Genomic DNA, 20352 nt, shown 5'->3' on the forward strand with positions numbered 1-20352 from the left:
TGGGGTTCAGGTCCTTCAAGAGAAGTTCACCAAGTTCTCCATGGAGACGGACAGCGTGGGCCAGCAGCGGATGGAGCAGGTGAACAAGATGGTGAACGAGATGATCGACCTGGGCCACACCGACGCCGCCACCATCGCCGAATGGAAGGACGGGCTGAACGAGTCCTGGGCCGACCTGCTGGAGCTGATGGAGACGCGCAGGCAGATGCTGATCGCGTCCCATCAGCTGCACAAGTTCTTCACAGACTGCAAAGAGGTACTAGGAAGTAGCGTCCCATCCACCCCGTATAAGCCACCAGATTCTCCTGTCCATAGAGCCCAACCCTGGTCATAATCCCGGACAGGATAGTCTAGATAGAGTCTAGGGGTAGGGACCAGACAAAAGGTTCTGGGTTTGGGGCCCTAAAGACCCCAGCCTACCTGTAAATCATCATTGATAAAGATATCTCACTCCCACATGCACCCGATGACCTTCCTTATATTTATGATCGATGTCTCGATTCACTTTGCTACCAGCATTTGCTAGTAAAGTCAATAAACATATTTTATATAGAATCATATCCATGGATTTTCTGTAGAAACGTCTTTTACATGGTTGCTAAATAGTGTAGTAAATATGTTAGACCAAAGGGTTTCAGTTACTCCTTATCCGTTGGTCCGGTTAGAGGTATCCCGTCTAGGCGGGCGTGTCCGGCTTCTATTTATAAAAACCTTGCGATGATGATGACGATGATGATAATGATTTGCATGATCATGCCATCCTGTGCCCCAGGTCTTGGCTCAAATCGCGGGGAAGATGAGGCAGCTGCCAGAGGTGAGGGCGTGCCAGGCCAGCATCGCCAACCCAGCCACCCTGCAGAGGCTCATGCACTCCTTCGAGCACGCCCTTCAACTGCTCGTCGCGCAGGTGTGCACTCCGGGACGCAGTTCAATGTCGATTCCCTAGCCAGTAAATGCAAGGAGATAACGTACGGAGGTGTACATAAGACCTCATCACGCCAAATTATTTTGCCTTGACATCCTTGAAATCCAAATTAAAAGATTTTAAATCCCGCTAAGAAAATGAGTCTCCCCGGAATTATTTTGAGATATTCCCGATCACACTGGTTTTCACAAGCTTATCTTATAGCTCGAACTGAGCCTAAATCATCTCCTTCCCCTCTCGCTGCAGGTAAGGCAGCTTCAAGAGAACGCTGCCCAGCTGAGAACCATCTATGCTGGGGAGAAGGCGGAGGCCATCATGGTGAAAGAGATGGAGGTGATGGAGGCGTGGAGGCAGCTGCTGACCTCCTGCGAGGCCAGCCGGGTCCAGGTGACCTCGGTGACGGACAAGGTGCAGTTCTTCTCGGTGGTGCGCGAGAACCTCATGTGGATGGAAGGCATCATGGGCCAGATCCGATGGGATGAACCCAGGTACGTCTCCACGCCACAGCAAAGTTGTAGTCTTTGGTTAAAAGGGAGAAATTTAGCCCTTTATTTAAATATTTACTTGCTGTACAAAATGTCAACATAATTCACAGTCTGACCGTATTATACAATCACCCTTTTCTATTGTGTGTTCCTCCAAGTTAATGTAAAGGTTCAGCCAATGAGTCAAATATCTGTGTTTGCAGTACAGTACAGTAATAGACTCTATAACTTCAAAGAATGACCCATTCAATTACTCTAGAGTCCAGCTAGCATTAGCCATGTAGTATGTTTTTGTTGCTGTTTCTAGATTAGTATTGCATGTTCTGCCACAGGGATGTGTCAATGCTGGAGCTGATGATGAAACAACACCAAGAGCTGAAAGCCAAGATGGACAACCGCAGTAAAACCATACAGCAGTGTGCCGACCTGGGGAAGATCCTATTGGCTGCTGGTAATCCTGCAGCTGAGGAGGTCAGTCGGGCAGACAATGTTTAACACCTGATTTAGAACACGGTTGAAATACATTTGTTGATAGGCTTCTGTAAGAAATCCGACTCTGTACGCTGGTGCCTGAAGGGTGATTAGGTATAAAAATAAAAGCATCAGCGTTACAATCACAGATCAATAGTGTACATACAATAAAAGCTCACACGGTTTATTCCTGGCTGGCTGCGTTGTAGCCATCAAGTGCTATGACCATGAGTGCCATGATCTATATCTCCCTGGCAGATAAAAGAGAAGCTTGACAGTCTCCTGGCCAAGCAGAAGGATCTGGTTGAGAAATGGGAGAAACACCAGGAAAGGCTTCTACGCAGTGAGTAACACTAAAGATCACTCACTAAAGATAAACAGCGAATGCTCTTTGGGTATACATTCAAGGGATTTAAAAGACACAGCCTCTCACCTACGCAAATGACTGCGAACGCAATGAGTGCTTGAACCATAATATCGACATCCAATATTGTAATATCAAACACCAGACAACTATACATATAGAACCATCTACGGTCACAGGTTTGTGATGGGGCGTTTGTGTGCGATGTCTCTTACAGAGCAGGAGATGTTCAAGTTTGCCCAGGAGACGGTGAAGGCAGAGGCCTGGCTGACGGCCAAGGAGCCGCTCATCTCCGCCAAAGCTCCGGAAGGAGGAGAGACCCAGGCCCAAACAGACGAAGTTGAGCAGCTCATTCTCCGCCATGAGGCTTTCCGCAAGGCTGCCGTAACCTGGAAAGAACGCTTCAGCTCGCTACGCCAGCTTTCCGCAGTAAGCTTGACTGTAGATTGACAGTCTATCATGTGCTGAAATCATTTAGCACAGCTATTGGAAATAGAAAAGGGAATGGGAAGAAAAGCAACACCTGACCTTGGGGTGTCCTGTTAGCTTAGCAGGCAAGGGTGCATGCTGTGCGCTAGCACCATCGTGGGCTTGAATTTGTTTTGTGACCTTTGTTACACGCTGCGCACCCTTGTTTGCGGTTTCCCATTTGCACTGGCACTTGCTCCATTGTATGCTATCTAATGAAGCAGGCATTACATCTGTGTGGGATTATACATATTGTTTTTAATCTAGCACTGCGCATTTCTTTTGTACGTAATTTCCCTCACCTTCTACTGGGTTCATGCCCTGTTGTTGTTTTCCTCAAACACCATTTAGGCAGAGAAGAAAAAAGAAGAGGAGCAAAAGACCACTCCGCTGTCTAGCCGACGGATGTTCCCCCTGTCTTGTCTGACGTCCAGCCTCCCATCCTCCAGTGCGGCCTCCTCTTACCTTAGGCAGACAGTCCAAGCCCATATTGAGCCCAAGCCTATGCAGAGCAACCTGGAGCTGGCTGCCACGTCTGCATCCCAGAGACTGGCCACGGCGATGGCCAGCTACTCCCCGGTCCTGAATGGATCCAACTACCATGGACTGGATCAGCAATGTGGCAGGAAGCCGGAGGGTTCTTCTTACCTCGGCATGAACCACCTGGCGGCAGCTGGGGTCGGAGATAGCCCCGGCTACTCAGGGTTGAACCCCCAAAGTGTTGGAGGAGAGAGCTCTGGTTACCTGGGAGTAAACCATCAAACTGGAGGAGGTGCCGAGGGTTCGGGCTACCTTGGACTCAATGCTGGGTCTGTAGGCAGCTCAGGCTCCCTCATGCACAACTACCAAGGCAGTGGCGGGTTTGACGGTTCTAGTCACATAGTTCCAAAACATAGCAGCGGGAGTCTAGGAAGGGAGTCAAGCTATCTACCACAGCAGCAGAACATGGGCAGTTCTGGCTATCTTGCACAACAGCAGAATATGGGAAGTTCTGGCTATTTGGCACAACAGCATAATTTAGGTAGTTCTGGCTATTTGGCACAACAGCCAAATCTAGGTAGTTCAGGATATCTGGCACCGCAGCAAAATGTAGGCAGTTCTGGATATCTGGCACAGCAAAATATGGGAAGTTCTGGATATCTGGCACAGCAACAGCCTAATCTAGGTAGTTCGGGATATCTGGCGCAGCAGCAGCAGCAGCAGCAGCAGCAGCAGCAGCAGCAGCAGCAGCAAAATGTAGGTAGTACGGGATATCTGGCACAGCAAAATATGGGAAGTGGAGTTCTCATGGCGCAAAATTATCAAAGTAGTGCAGGAATGGGCAGTTCGGGTTATCTAGCACAAAATCATTATGGCAGCGGGAGCCTGGGCAGCTCTGCATTCCTGGCTCAGAGCGGCGGTATCATGGACCCTAAAATGGCGTATGCATGGCAGCACCTTAAGGCAGACTTGCAGCCCAGGATCAATCACATCCACAAGGCAGTGAACCCCCTGCTGGAGGCCAGCAGAATGCAGAGGGAACAGTACGGGGACATCCCCATGGCGGATATGTGTCCGGAGTCGGGACTGGATCTCCTCCATGGCAGGCTACAGCGGGACCCCCGCGGCAGCCGCTCCGACCCCCAGATGGACCACCTGAGGAGGGAAAGGGAGTACAAGCTGGGAAGGCAGACATCCAGCGAACAAGAGATCCAGGCCCGGCTTAATGAGCTGCCCATGATCGTCCGGCAGGAGCGCTACCGGAGGCGCGTAGAGAGGCAGTCCTCCAGCGAACAGGAGGGGAATGGCAAGCCGCGGCTTCAGAGGCAGGACTCCAGCGACTTGGAGGGCTCAGTGAAGGACGGCTCAGTGAAGGGCGATGACAAGCGCTCAGGGTGAGTGGTGAGCCAGCTAGCATTGTCTGTGGCAGGAAGGTTCAACTGCTCAAACGTTTATCCCAAAAAGGGGGCATTTTGGAACTGGCCAAAATGACCCCATTACCTTTGATGTTGTGCTGATGTATTGTGAGTAACTTGTCTCCGTTGATGCTACAGGGAGAAGAGGTCAACAATGGCTGAGATCGTGGAGCAGGTGCAAGAGAGAGAGGCAGCAGAGGTGAGTCATGCTGTGATAACCAATGACACCTCTTCTCTTTTGATGGAGGACCTAAGTGACACCCTCGTCTCCTCTCCTATCCCCTCAGGCCAGAGGAGAAAACTACCGACCCTCTAGCAGCCTCTCTGCGCCTGTGACTCGCTTCGACGGGCGACCTCGTGCTCGAGACCGCCCCAAGCCAAGGAGGAGGCCCCGTCCGAAGGAACCTGAGGAGTCCAGGCGGTCCCGCTCAGCCCCGGCAACCGGTGCCCCGACGACGCCCCAGCCGCCCTCGCACACTGCCCACAATGAGGGCTTCCTCTACCGCAAGACGGCCACCGCCTCTGACCTGGAAGCCCAACAGAGGAGCCCCAACAGGTATGGCCAGGGCTTCTCAATCTGTGGGTCATTGAACGAGTCGTATAAAAACTTCTGGTTTGATATATTTGCATTCATCTATGTTAATATTGTATAATAAATCCTGATTCAATCATGGAATCTTGAAAATAAAATTATGTTTTACAATAGACAATCAACTAATTATTCTATTACTTCCCCCAAGGTGTCTGAGTAATCCTTTTTTTAAATTTGTTTGATTTCTTCTTTACAGCAAGTCCTGGATGAACGTGTACTGCGTGTTGATCGATGGAAAACTGACCTTTTATAAGGACGGGAGGTATCGCACCACAACGTACAACAGCGAGGCTCCTATTGACCTCTCCAACTGTTCATTTGACCCCACCATTGGCTACAAGAAGAAGAAGAATGTCTTCGTCCTCCAGTAAGAAAACAATCCAGCTTTTCTATCAATATTATTCACAAATTTAAAATTGACAGGCAGATTGTTACGAGTTATAAGGTTAAGACAAATTGTTAAATTGTTACATTCAAGAATGAAGAATCCAAATCATCTGACATTGTCCCCCTTTGTTTCCCTGCAACAGAATCGATGATACAACCAACTTCGTATTCCATGCAAAAGATGAGGTAAGAAAATAGAACTGTCGGAACATGCGAATGCAGTAACAGCCTCCTACTAGAAAGTAGTCAAACCTCATGAACATGACCCACGTAGTAGACAAGGTACCGGTAAAAAGGCGAAAAGGGGTTCCTTCTCTAATTAATTACAGGCCCAAGTTTGACCTATTAAGTGATATCCTTGCAAACCGCTAAATCTATTCCCATCTCATGGTCTCACCCCCCCCCCCCCCCCCCCCCCCCCCCCCCCCCCCCCTCTAGGAGGACCTGAAAACCTGGACATCGAACATCACCACCAGCTTGGAGGAGCACGAGCAGATGGCCGGGTGGGACAAGCCGGGGACGTCCTGCACGGACCCTGACCGCTCGGAGCGTAAGGAGAAGTCGGAGGGCGACGCGGACGCACGATCCGAGCGCTCAGAGTTTGTGGAGGGCGAGGACAGGTCGGAGAAGGAGAGGTCGGAGAAGGGCGAGGGCTCGGAGAAGCTGGACACTTCGGAGATCGCCGACAAAGTGGAAGGGGGCGCGGGGGGGTCCAGCACGTCCGGCAAGAGCAAATGAGTGGAGCGACGTTCCCAATTCCCTTTTTTTAACTTTACACCCCCCCAATGACAGCAAGAGGGCGAATGCTGGAGATGGATGGGGCGGGGTGAGAGGGGAGGAGAACGGGGAATGGGTGTTAGGGGGTGTCAGAGGGTTGTTGCTGCGTGGGGGTGTGGTCCTTTTGTTTGTGTTTTTTCCCCCTTTCCACAGCACCGGAACACACTGAGGTCCTCAGACTGACTATTGTTACTGTGAAAGACTGGCCTTTCCAGTTTCTCCCAGTCAAAGCAGGCAGTACATCCTTGCTTGCCTGGTGTCCTCTGCCGGTGGATCTACTAAGAGTTCCCTTTGTGGCGACTAAGTCACTTTCTCGTTACATCATTGACCCTGAAACTCTTGGGACTGGTTTCACCGCATCCCCCTGTATGTATCTTTGACTGATAATGTAACGCTTTGTCCACCTAGACAACCTGAGAAGCAGCGAATGAAATGTCTCACGGTGTTAAAAAGAAAAACAAAACCTTTTTTTTTTTCAAGCAATATACTTTTTTTGGTCATTTCTTCTCTTTCATTAGAGAAAGAAAGGGGAAACGGAAGAGGAAAAAAAAAGAAAATGTTGCAAATATGAACTGATGATTCGTCACATCCACCTATTCCAGGCATCTCTGCACCTTAAACACTCAACACATCTGTATACTAATCCCTCTCTGACATTTAACCCCATCACATGGCAATCTTTGAATATGTTAATGTATTGGAATGCTGGGATTTCCCAACCTGAGTTTAAAAAGTGTTAACTGAAATTTCAGAAAATTTCACCAGTGACTTTTTTGTTTTATCGGTTCTTCTTATTGGTTCTTCTTCGTATGACGATTATTTCAATGACCCATGAAACCTCTGAAAAATCAAACCTATGAAAAATCGATTTTAGCCAGGAAACGCTAAGTGTCACAGTGTGACGCGATGCCTTTGTATACATTACATGTCGTAAAAACCAGAACATTGCATGAAATAGTCTATTAGTGCGCCTGTTACAGTAATGCCTTTTTTATGTTCTCAAAATAAGTTGAGCAGTCTCAGAATTGCAATAATTTAATGTGAGTGGGGCAATATGTCATTTGTTAACATGGTCCTCTTCTCAAAGTTGAAAAAAAAATGGCTTGTCTTATCTCCACAGTAAGCATGAGATGAAAGGGGGTGTTCTTAGGATATAGCAAAAGAAAAAAGTAAATACTCATTTATGTATGAGATGAATGAATGAATGTATGGACGGATGAATGACATAGCTGTATTACCTCATGCTGTTTGTGTTGTATTATTGCAGATTTTTTTTTATGATCAAAACAAGATTGTAATGGCTTCACCATTGGTTTTGCCATGCCCAAAATCCATCACACCCAGAAATTATTACACAGAAGAAATAACAACTCACCTATATATCTCCTTAATTTGAACTACACACCGATTGGATATCGCAGTCAGGAGAGTGTTTATGTAAAAGTGTCATGATTCAACTCATAAAGTGTATATACCTATCTTTGTATGTATACCACTGAATTCTGTGCTCAAATAAAAACAGCACTCTGTGCTGAAATGGGTAACAATTTAAAATATTTGTATTAACCTACATAAGTGAAATAAAAGGAAATATCACTCAAGTATAATATTAAATGTTTATTCCATTTAAATATTAAAGTATGCAAATTAGGATTCACTATGGAATAATATAGTGTATGTAAGTACAGCAGTATCTAGTTGCATTAAATACATTTACCAAGGGAAAGCAGCAGTGCATATTCTAGGTATGCTTGTTGCGTTTTTATTTTAATGTCTTCCGTTATCTTAACCCCACCCCTGCCCCACACAATCACCTGTGTGGGCCCAAATAACAACACTGTCCAAATACCAAGTTGTTCCAAAGTGTGTCTGTCCCAAGGATGTGTGTTGTATGTTGTTAGAATCTACGCGAAAGTCTAAATAAAATAGCCAAGGCCACACGCACCCTGAAATTGTTTCTTTTGTGATCAAATAGAGAAATATACTCCTCGCCTCTTGTTTTTTTTTAACGTTATGGTGTAGTGATTCATGGCCAGTGACTTTAACAACACTTTAACAGGTTGTCGGCCTACTTGAATTTAACTCAACACAGAGTATCGGTAGCAATGGATATATTTTTAAACGCTGGCAGCATTTTGACACGATATAAGTAATTCTAAATGCATCTTTGGTTTCCAAACGAGCATTCAAATCTCAATAACAGACTTCCGATGTGAGTCAACGGATGCAGACATATGTGAACTCTTTGGAACCACAGTAACAATGTTTCTGTGCATCTTAATGCCTACTTCCAAGACATGATTATATGCTATAACATGATGTGATGTTATGCAGATATGCCAATATTACAGTGTTTTGAGTGATAAACATAAGAGCCATTTTGTGTATTTTTTTTACTTGACACATGTCATTGCAATAGAGTTTTTTATATTTCATAACATAAGCTCTAGTATTTTCTTGTGTTACATTGGTGTGCACATTTAAATACCCATTGCGGATATTTTGTTGAATCTCCCAGTGTGCGCTATGTTGTTCTATCATGTTACTTTTACAAAACACACGGGGGGACTATCACGTTGTATATACAGTGTTCAGTGAGGACCGATGTTGTACCATTCCTTTTCTAATATTATTTATCTCACTCATGGGTCGTTTTGCAGTGTGTATGTCTTTGTTTCCTTACATTACAACTTGCTGCTATGACATTGAATAAACTTCCAAACTTGCTGATGCAAACTCGATGTGGACATCACATTGTCCTTCTGGCTTGATAATATACAACAATTCAATTCAATTTGATAAAAAAACACACATTGAATTCCGTGTTCGAACCTTGCATTGGTTTGATCTTTCAGAGTAGGCCTATACGCTGAGTCTTCCCCAACTCACCCCTCCCCCCCAACCCTGGTGACAAATACTACACTAGTATTTACACAACCAGCAACAGCTCCACCAACCACAGTTAAGAAGTGAAGATCTTGATCTCTATACAGTCTAAACAGTCTCCATGAGATAGTAGTTCTTCCTATCTCATGGAGCCAACCAATCATGTTGGGTCATGCTTCTGGAGTCAACCAATTATGTCGGGTCATACGTCTGGTGTTATAGTAATGTGATAGGGCCATCATCGCGTGGAGACACTTCACACTACAAGTAGTAATCTGAATGTTAAAAAAAAATCCATGGACGGAAATAGTGTCTTTTACATGTGCTTTTCAAGTGTTAAACACCCCTACTCCACCTGGAAATAGGTAGTAGCTTACACTCTGTATGAATGACCAAACTGTGGGGCGGCCCACCATTGGAGGAATGTCACCCAGAGTGGGCTGTTTTATCCAAAGTTGTACATGTCAAGGGGTTACACACAATGCTTGAGAACATTATGCTTGAGATATTTGCTTCTGTACATACAGGAATTGGTACGATACGAACATTTTGCGCTGTAATTATGGCTTTCTTATAGCAACCAATGAAACGCCGTAACCCAACAGGAGCCTACATGCAGTTTTCAATAAAATGCGAGTGGACATGTTGAATAATTGATGGTGTGGGGATAAGAAAAGAAAATTCTCATGCAACTTTTGTTTTGCACTAAAGTACAGCCCCATACACAGTGTAAAACTTTAGTGGTGATGCAGGGTCTTCTCAATAATAATAATAATAATAATAAAAAAAAACATATGTATACAGTATTGCACAAAGTCTGCACAACTCAATGTATGTTTTAAGAATGTACATTTTAATTCTAATTTGTTTAATGAATGATCGAGTAACATTTGCCAATATCTGTCTGTGGAAACATAATGGAAATATGGTATTGTCTCATAAACTATTCATCCCTTAATTTTGCCATGGTCTTATTTTCATTTACTGGTTCTTTTGCTCTGAATATAACTTACCTACTTTCTTACTTATTTGCTTCTTACTTATTATTGAGCATTCCTTTGTATACTTTGCCCAATTCAGGAATCATGAAACAATGTTTTTGCATAGGGTGATTAAGACAGGATTTTCATTCTCCAAATCACTATTTCAACAACACACATTACATTACACTACATAACACACATTACATTACACATAACACTACATTAAAACACTTTAAATAAATATTATTGTTATAAATAACTCAATATCTCGAAATATAGCTATACGATTATTATTACTATTATTTTCATTATTATCATTATTATTTTTATTATTATGGTTGTCGTTATGGCTGCTGTTGTTATTTTCAATCTAGTGTTTCATTATTATAGAATCATTATAGAGTGGGTCAAGATTAAATTCTGACCAAACAAGGTGAAATTTGAAATTAATTCCGGTGAAAGGTGCAAAACATATATTTAGTTATAGCTCAGTTATAGCTATAGTCGTTGTGCATAAAGACCATAGCAATTAAATATAATCATACAGGAGCAAACATAGTGGATGACCTTAACGGCTTAATGTGAAAACAGTTTTATAGGCAAACACATATTTTGTTGGATAACATGTTCTCATCATAGTCACTGATTACCTGCATAACAGTAAATGAAAAATATGAGACACAGGGAATCAAACCAAAGCCACTCCCCTAAACACATGACTCATTCTCTCGCTAGCTTTTTTAGCTGCGAGAGTGCCTAGCCTTGTGGAAGAGTCCTGTCATGCCCAATGAGAGCTGGCAGAATGTTTGCAGGTTGCCGATCATTTAATCCAAACTAAATGAAATGAATGGGCGGGCCTGCAGAAGGTCACAGTAATCTGTTTTTTTGTTTTCGTCATAGCATTTTATTTATTCATTACTGTCGGGATGTAAATAGGAGAGAAAATACGACTAAAAATTGTTTTCCTACCCTCGATCATTATGTTCCATACATTTTCAATAGTTGCCTACGTTTTTTTCACCCACTTTGATCTAAAATACATATATAGAAATATTTTCTGCAATTCAGGATCGTTGAGGGTAGATTAGCCACACCAGGATCAGGTGTAAAGCAAAAATAGTTATTTTGCTTTACACCATGGCAGCCAAGTAAGCGGCCACACGCCCTTTACCACCACATGAGTAGCACGGTTACGCATTGTCACAGAGAGATATATGCGCATTAAACGAGCAGCAGAAAAAAAAGAAATATGTCCACCGAGATGCGCGTCCACAGGGGGGCGCCGGTATACCACCGTTCAGTATAAAGATCAACAAACACAACAGTTGCCATATCAGATAAACACTTGGGAATACTTCTGAATGTTTCCCTACTCCCAGTTAAGCCCAGTACTTGGTGTTCGACGACCCCAACCGCGATCGAGGCGTTGTTATCTAAACCCGAGAGCACACGAGTCTGCGTTGTCAGGATCTGAAGGCGTGGGCCGAGTGAACGCCACTACCGCACTGACGCTAGCTCGTTTTTAGAAAATGGCCAGCTGGGGCAGGGTGTATAACATCTTGAGGAACTTTGCGAGGACGCCTCGGGTACTCACAGCGTTGGGACAGTCCCGCACTGTTGGTACTGGCGTATTTGCATCTCTCGTTGGAGCTGGAGTGATTTATCAGCATTATGGAGCTAGCAGGACGTTTCCTGTGGTCGTTTATGCTGAGGAGCCCCAGGTAAGTTTAGATCTATTGGGATCTCAAAATACGAATGGATCGCTTATTTCACTACACATCACCCATTTGCCTACAATCGACCTTGATCCTCGTTCTTCGTCTGTTATGATCAACATAACATCTCTCAAGGCTACTACGTATTTTATATTTCTGTCACCAGGAAACCGCTGTACCCGTGCGGTCTGCAAGGCGAATTCGCTTTAATCAGTTTGCCTCGTTGATTTACGAGCAGGAGGTTTACATGACACCCAGAGACTTCCTTTTCTCGGTGATGCTGGAGAATGTCGACCGTAAGAATTAAATTCAAATCTTTATCACAATAAGATGAGCTATGGGGTCCCACGGTGTGATGTGGGATTCCCTGTCAACATGGTCCCACACCTTGCTTCCTGTCACCTTTCCCAACTTCCATCACAATCATTATCTCCCAGATGTGTTTGACAGGAACCGTGTTGGAATTTAAACGATCCTTTGACATCTTTCTCTGTGCTCTTTTTCAGGTAAGTTGCGAAAGAAGGAGTTGAAAAAACAGGTATGGTTTTACGTCTTTATTTTTTCGTCTATCTTATGCTTATGCTGTTGATAAAGTAACTGGTTTTCATAGTCGATTATGCAAATCTACTGGTGATGGTCCTACTTTCAGGAAGTGGATAAAATGCTGACGACTGCCAGCAGGGCACAGGCTGATAACAACCTTTTCAGAAACATGGGAGATAATGGTATGATAAGTTCAACCATGTCGAAAAGGAAATAACTTGATCAAATCATTCATGCCTACAATATATAAAACAGACAAATCATTGCTGTGCCGATTTGCTCTTTTGTGCCTCACAGGCTTGATATCCTACACCGAATATCTATTCTTGTTGACCATCCTAACCAGTAAGTTTTTGATTCCCTGACCCTGTGATGATCCTCTTAAAACATATAGGTTTTAAATTATTTTCGGGCATTATCTATGAAAGCAAATCACAGATAAGGAGAGCATACATTATGTTGCTATTTCAGAGCCTGGCACAGGATTTCATATTGCTTTCAAGATGCTTGATGATGATGGAAATGAGCAGGTTGATAAGAAGGAGTTTCTTAAGGTAAGCCATTTCAGGATTTTAATGATGGGCTGTAATACAATGCCAAATGTGACCTATAATAATACTAATACATGTATCCTATTTAGCACTGAAAACCAGTGAATTGTGTATATTATAATATTTTAATCAAATGCAGATTCCTATTTAGCAGATATGAGTGTTCTGCTGAATTGTATTTAATCACACTTACATTTTAAATATTGCCACCTTTTTAATGCTGCCACAAGTTTGGATGCTACCTCAAATGTAAGTATGTACGCATATTGCAAAAGCCACGGACAGGTGAGGGCGCATTTTGTAGGGTCTCAAATAAAACTTTTTTACTTTACGTCGCTGTGGTTTGTGGTTTGGTCAAGCCGATGGAACTTCTTTAAAATGTTTGCTTGTTGTAGACAAATGTCAAGACTTTGCCCATTGTTATGAGCTTTTCTGTTGATTTGTTCAAGAGACTGCATGTGAGCACGTTGTGATCCACTCGTAGCGCTGTTTGCTACTCAAGGCTGAGAGTAGAGTCCAAGTGCATGAATGACAACCTCAAGAATTCATCATAAATACAGAATTACAAATCTGTTATTATCCTATTATTACATACCAACCTTTGCATTTGTTTGTTGCGCGACTACTGCAGTTGCTTTTAAAATGAATCGAACATCGTTATTATTTTTTTCGGCTTTTCAATTATTGTATTTTTGTACCTACAGCTGAAGAACATCATTCGGAAAAAAAAAGAAAAAAATCCCAAGGAAGGTGACAATGTAAGTAACAAGTTAATAATTCATTTTTTACTCTTTAATTTCATGTGGGGTTGAAAGATGAGTTTTTAGTTTTTGTAGAACCAGTCTAATTTCTTGTCTAGGCTTAAGGATTCAACAATGAAAATGTAACCTCTATTGGAAGCTTTGAGAATCCAGGAGGTGGAGATTGGATTTGACCGTTTCGTCTTCTTGACCTCGCAGAAGCCAACAGCTGGAGTGGAGGACGTGAACACCACCCTGCAGGCCTTCTTCTTTGGACGGCACGGGGAAAACAAGCTGCAGTACAAGGAGTTCCAGCGGTAAAAACGAGCGATCATTTTACTGTTGGAGAAAGATACGTCGCAATGTTTTTATTTATTTTTTTGTCAAAGGAGGGGATTGCTTACGCCTCACTTCAGTCTTTTCTTCGCCTCCAATGGATCTTTAATGGTTTTGTATTTTGGGTCACCATGCTTCCTGGTTTCATTTCTCCTCCCCCTCCAACAGGTTCATGGAGGACCTGCAGGCCGAGGTGCAGGAGATGGAGTTCCTGCAGTTCTCCAAGGGCATGGACACCATGAGGAGGGAGGACTTTGCTGAGTGGCTGCTACACTACACCAACGAAGAGGACAACGACGCCTACTGGGAGAACATGCGCAAGAGGATCCCGGCCGGCGAGGTGCAGATGAGATGGCCACTAAGAGTGCATACAAGACAAGGGATTTAGTACATAAGTGTTTTTTTGTTTTTCCACTCCACAGAGATGACTCACTTTTTTGCCACACACAAAATTATTTTTCTCTTTGGCGACAATATACTATAATACTTAATGGAGGAACCTGATTGTTTAAGGATTAATAGGATCAATGCATATATGCAGGATATATGAATAGGTTGTAAAAAAAAATGAAATAACAATCTCTAAGGTTTCATTCCTTCTTTATGAAATCGACTTAACAAGATTATTTTAAACCATTGTTGTAATTGTAAAATGTTTAAAACTGAACTGTGTTGTCTTGCAGAGCATCACATTTGCTGAGTTCAAAGCCTTCTGCCTCTTCACCAACAATTTGGAGGACTTTGCATTCACGATGAAACTGATCAGTGAAGCCAACCGACCTATCGGCAAGGGTGAGATCCCACATCTTATCTAACATGAATCTTAATTTTAAATCCCTGCTTGTGTGTGCCTGTTTGTCATCTAACTGTCGTGTGTTGTCCGTAGTGTCAGAGTTGCATCTAATTTTCCCTTTTAGGGAGCAGTCGTTGTTTACCGTATCGTATATCCATCATATTGGTCGTCTGTCCCGCCAACACAATTAGTTTTTTGTTGGTTTTGCGCTCACTGCAGCCCAGTTCAAACGAGCGGTGAGGATCGCAACAGGACACGACCTGTCTGAGAACGTGCTGGACACTGTGTTCAAGATCTTCGACCTGGATGGGGACAACTGCCTGAGCCACAAGGAGTTCCTCGGTGTCATGCACGACAGAATGCTACGCGGCCTAAAGGTGACATTGTTAAAGTTTGCGTAGCTAGTTCTGGTGGGACACTCTAGTCACGCACCCCTATCAGCAAACTGCTGGCGCTGTCCAATCAAACGCATGTACACTGATTGTGGTCGAATTTAAGACCTCATTCTGAGAAGTATAGTGTGCTGAGCAGAAATCCTGATGTACCCCATGGTGTATTGTATAGGGCTCCCTGTCAAATGTTGGTATGCTGTATCTGACATCTGTAGGTCAAGCTTTAAATCCTAAAGCAGGGGGCACCAGAAAAGAGTTGAACCATGCCGCCAAACTAAATTGTATTACCATTTCATGAAATAAGTGGTTTAATCTATGACATGAGGGATTTCTGACAGAACCTGTGTTATGGCAGGTCAATCCATTGTTGCCTGTCGTTGTTTAGGAATGTTTATGAAAATCGTAATATTGCAGTAAATTGCAATGTGAATTCATCCAGTTTACATTCTGCTTTCCCCCTCAACATCATATCTAAAAAAGGACCAAGTAATTACTTTTGAAAAACATGTTTGAGTGCCTACTTGTAACTTCAAATCACATGTTATACTTGCGTGTGTAGACTTGTGTATGATACGCTGGCGGGAAACTTTATTTTAGTCGCCAAGTTATATTCGATTCAAAATGTTGCCTACATAATTCTATTTAATTGGTGATCAAATTCCTAAAATGTAACTAGCTCATGAAAACCTATGCCTTTAAACACGTGGCCTCCATGTCTTTTAGGTGCAGCCCCGGTTAGGCCTGTCTGGCTATTGGAAATGTGTGAAGCAGGAAACCCTGAAAGGAGCGCAGGAGGCCCTGAGGGAATCTGGAAGCCCTTTCTAACTCCCCTCTGATGCCAACTGAGTGTTTTGATGTGATGAGTCATTTTTTTTGTAACGGATGAACGTACAAAGTTAACTTTAAACATATCGGAATTAGATGGTTCAGCTGAACTATGGCGCAAAAGGGAAAACACAACCATGATGCCAAGCAAAGGATGACACGGCAGTCTATGTCCCAAATGTTTACAGATTTAAATTTTGTTTAAAGAATATGCACGGTTAGTACATTGTGCCACAATATAAAAAAAAGGTAATTAATATTTTCTCTACACATATGTATTCATCATATTGACGTTGGTGTGCAGATTATGCATATCATACCAAGAAATAGTGTCATCAGCTTTAAGTTTGCACAGCATACTTTTGCTATTCAAGCACATTGTGTTTACAAAACTGGTTACCTGTGGTATGGTGTTTAAAATAAACTGGGGGTGGGTTTAAATTGCGTAGCATAAACTACAACATTTGCAAATAAAAGTATGCAATCTGATACACATCTGAACTGTTTTTTTGCAGCCGAATAAAGCCATAACTGCTAACTAGTCTGTAATTTATTATAGACTTGACCTTTTAAGGTCACATGAGTATGTGAATTAACCATTGACGATTGTGGTGCTAATTATCTTACCATATATATATAATCTATATATAGAATAAAAAAGACAAATACAAGCTGACTAGTATAGTAGGTGAAGAAATTAGTGACTGATGCCAAGGTTATCTGAATACAGAATACACGGCTACGATACAATAAAATTACACACGAAGCCATCTTTGGTCTTCTTATCACTTACTATAAACAAATACATATAAATTTGTATTGTATCAAAAATAGAAATTACATGGTAGCCATTGAAAGTAAATTCACATTTGACATACAATATATAGGTAATAAAGACACATACCTCAGATGTGATTACATTTGTTTTTTAAACCCTTGGCTTTAAAAAGGACCTAATAATTTTACCATATTTTTTTGGACATTCACTCAGTGTCTGGTATGAATAATGTCATTTTTCTTTCACACCACGTACAATCAATATTGGTGTCATTCATTTGCAGAGAACAGTATACAAAAGTACATGAACAAAATGGAAACAAAAACAACGAACAAACCAATAAACAGATTGTCATTTTTAAACATACGCCCTGCGCTTTCAATCCAGGGCTTCTGAGGGAACAAGAGGAGATACATGGCCTGGCTGGAACAACGATCCTGTAGAAAATGTCTCTCCTTAATTCATTGCAGTAGGCCTTTAAATGCATGAGCGATGTCGTGACGTGAGGTAAGCCCCTACGGAAACAGACGCGTGTCCTTACTCAAAAGAGATTCCATTGTTTAAAAAAAGAAATACAACAAAAGAAAAGGAACACTTCCCAGAGCTGTCAGTCTGGTTGTTTTTAATGGGAGAGGTTCAGGATGTTTCTGGTTTTCTTTCAGCTCAGGGGCACATATGTTGTACTGCAGCCAAGTGGACTTCTGCTCGAGAAATTCAGGAAGTGCTTTCTAAGTTGTCGTTTTCCGAGCCACTGTGGAGAAGAAAGTGAAAGAAAATAATGGTGTCAACCAAGGGCGGTTAAGACTCTACTACTACCTAACCACAACATGAACACGGTCTGTCTGTGTTCACTTTTTACCGTCCTAACAAAACACAGAATGTTTTAGTTATCCAAAAAAATTCTGAACACCCCAATAAAAACCACCGTAAAGAAAATGCATAAATGTGTCCCCCACTCTCCCCAAGTGTTTTTACCATTCACCACTGCAGGGCTGGGAGGTCAAGGGTCACTCTCCTTCTTCACCGTCACATCTCCATCACCAGCCAGGATGGTGGAGATCTCTCCCTGCATGAAGGCCCAAGGCACGGTGGACCCGGACAGGGGACAGCGCTCCCCGCTGGGGCAGTACACCTCGCCGCCGGGACCCTGGCTGCGGATGGAGGCCCGGGTGCACGGGAAGCAGAACTTGTGGTGTGGGACAGAGGGACACTGGACAAAGTGGGTGTCCTCTAGTCGCTCGCGGCAGAGGGTGCAGCAGAGCAAGGCGCCTTGGGCGCCTATTCCTGGCTCTCCGGCTGCAGAGCTACTGCTGCTGGCACCGACCTGGCTCCCTCCCTGCCCCAGTGACGCCTGGGAGCCCGAGGCCGTGGAGGGGCTGCCGCTGGCGGGGCGGTTGGCTGAGGCGGAGGAGGAGGAGTGTGCTGCGGACATGCCGGGGCTCTCTCGGGACATCTGGTTGGAGCTCAGGCTGTCAGCGACGCCCATCAGTGATGAGATTGGCGAGGGTTGGCTGTGCAGGCGAGGCGGGGCCCCCTCCTGAGGGGCGGCCATGCCCGGGAGGGGCTCCATGCCCTGGTAGGCGCTGCGCTGCCAGGCCTCTCTAGACGGGTGATCGGGGCGCGCGCCCTCACCTTCTCCGTTCTCTGAGCCCGGCGAGGCCTTGCGTCGGCGCGCCGCACCCTTGGGAGGTACCGGTCGCCCGGCGGTGGCCATGGGCATGCCCGCCTCGGGGTAGGGCTGTGGCAGCACCTCCTGGATCGGGGGCTCCTTGAACAGACGCACGCCGTCGTTCAGCAGCTCGGTGAGTCCGCGCCAGTCGCCGGTGCCCGGGCGTTTCTCGTATTCGACGTAGCGCAGCCCAGAGTTCACCGCTTTCCCGGCATCCTTGGCCGAGTCGCGGAACATCTGCCTGACCAGGTCTGGGATCTGGGAGTACACGATTCCGGAGCCGCAGGGATACTCTGCAAAAACTTTCAGCTCAAAATCAGGGGTAGTGTTGGCATCAAAGGCCAGCACGCGCCCTATTAAATTATGATCTTTCCTAAAGCGCACGTTGAACGGGACACAGCCGTTGAGGGTCACGAGGACATCTCGTACTGCTTTTGGGCGATTGGGCCAGCCTTCAGCTTTACTGCGGGCGCTCTCTGCCAGCTCAGCCATTACTTCACCATTTCTCCAGACCCCAGCATCCAGACCCACCAAGGTAGAGGCACTAGGCCCCACACCCAAGGACACAGCTTGTCTTCTGCCAGACTCTCCCATTATAGGTCCAGCTGAGACAGCAATAGATGGGGCTCCAGCCCTGGAGCCTCCTAGTGGGGCTAATAGACCATGAGGAGCTCCTACTAACCCTTGTGCCAGCAAGGCATGAGGGATAGATCCGTGTAGAGTAGAAACTGCTCCAACTATTGCCCTTCGAGGATTGGGGCTTTGCCTGCTTCCCTCTGATATGGCCACATCTTCAGCTCTGTGCAGACCATTGGGAAGACGAGAAGAGGAGACCCCATACTCTCCCCTCCCCCGGTCTATACGTTCTGAATGCTGGCGCCCCCCTTCCATTGGCCCACTCGAGGTGGGTTTGCTTTGCTGTGGTCCGGGAGACCTCCCGTCCAAAACCCCATGGGTGCTTTTTAATTGCCTGGCAGTTTCTATTAGAAGCTCGATTCTGTCCGCACCATCGTAATTCACACATCCGCGACATACCGCCTCGCTGAATTCCCACAGCATTGCCCACGGCATCTTGGGGAGATCGCAAAGGTAGCACCATTGCCGTCTAGAGGATGCCTGCGAGGCGGAAGACATGTTGTTTACAGGCCCTCGCACAAACTTTCTTCAGAGGCCCACGCTTTGCAGTCTTCGTGTTTCAATAATTATTTAATATCCAGACACGATCGGCCGCATGTCTCGAGATCTGTAGGAATTATTACAATTAAACTAAGATCGAACACGACAGAGGATTACACCGTTAAAAAGTTATCAACGTCTTCTTTCTTGGGTTGTTCGTGTCGGTCTGTCTGGAAGGAAGTAAAATGTTGTAAGACACCGGATACACCTACACGTCAATGCCATTGCATTGTGGGAGTTGGAGTTCTGTCATTTGTGCATATAAATTTGTCTATATATCTTTATATATATGAATAAAGTATTTGGGGTTCGTTTAGGTATTTTCTTATAATAGCAGAAATTTGACCCTGTAGTGTTAAAATATTTTACAGTCTTACAATTATAATGTCATCGTTATGCCGGTAAAACCAGTTTGCAAATATGTATGCAAATGTAACAGTATACAGCTATTTAATTTAAGTTGCGCATCCAGAATCGGACATCAAATAAACATGGCACCACAAACGTTTTTTTGAAGTACATTAAAGCTGTAAATAAATGTCGCTAGTTGTACTTCTCTGTAATCGCTTATAATTGTTAACGTTATTCATGTAGCAAACAT

At 44.3% G+C, this 20352-nt stretch overlaps 2 protein-coding genes across 2 annotated transcripts; one reads left to right on the forward strand and one right to left on the reverse strand.

Annotated features, from left to right (window-relative positions):
- Positions 1–11542: 11542 nt before the first annotated feature.
- On the forward strand, positions 11543–16666 carry micu2 (mitochondrial calcium uptake 2). Its single transcript, XM_079738297.1, has 12 exons — positions 11543–11954; positions 12115–12244; positions 12455–12486; positions 12598–12673; positions 12789–12836; positions 12963–13045; positions 13747–13800; positions 14002–14099; positions 14287–14458; positions 14802–14910; positions 15131–15288; positions 16027–16666. Exons 1-12 carry the CDS (start codon positions 11763–11765, stop codon positions 16126–16128), a joined length of 1254 nt encoding a protein of 417 aa, XP_079594423.1. The 5' UTR covers positions 11543–11762; the 3' UTR covers positions 16129–16666.
- On the reverse strand, positions 16295–19920 carry LOC307077037 (interferon regulatory factor 2-binding protein 1-like). Its single transcript, XM_079738291.1, has 2 exons — positions 17882–19920; positions 16295–17657 (listed from the first exon to the last, which is right to left on the reverse strand). Exon 1 carries the CDS (start codon positions 19707–19709, stop codon positions 17907–17909), a length of 1803 nt encoding a protein of 600 aa, XP_079594417.1. The 5' UTR covers positions 19710–19920; the 3' UTR covers positions 16295–17657; positions 17882–17906.
- Between the last annotated feature and the right edge of the window lie 432 nt (positions 19921–20352).

The sequence above is a fragment of the Pollachius pollachius genome (assembly GCF_949987615.1).
Source record: "Pollachius pollachius genome assembly, chromosome: 6".
Lineage (NCBI taxonomy): Eukaryota > Metazoa > Chordata > Actinopteri > Gadiformes > Gadidae > Pollachius > Pollachius pollachius.

Coding starts and splice junctions, on each gene's coding strand:
- LOC307077037 (XM_079738291.1), bottom strand. CDS start 19,709: ATGTCTTCCGCCTCGCAGGCATCCTCTAGACGGCAATGGTGCTACCTT.
- micu2 (XM_079738297.1), top strand. CDS start 11,763: ATGGCCAGCTGGGGCAGGGTGTATAACATCTTGAGGAACTTTGCGAGG. Junction 14,911..15,130: donor CAACCGACCTATCGGCAAGG/GTGAGATCCCAC, acceptor CGCTCACTGCAG/CCCAGTTCAAACGAGCGGTG. Junction 15,289..16,026: donor GAATGCTACGCGGCCTAAAG/GTGACATTGTTA, acceptor CATGTCTTTTAG/GTGCAGCCCCGGTTAGGCCT.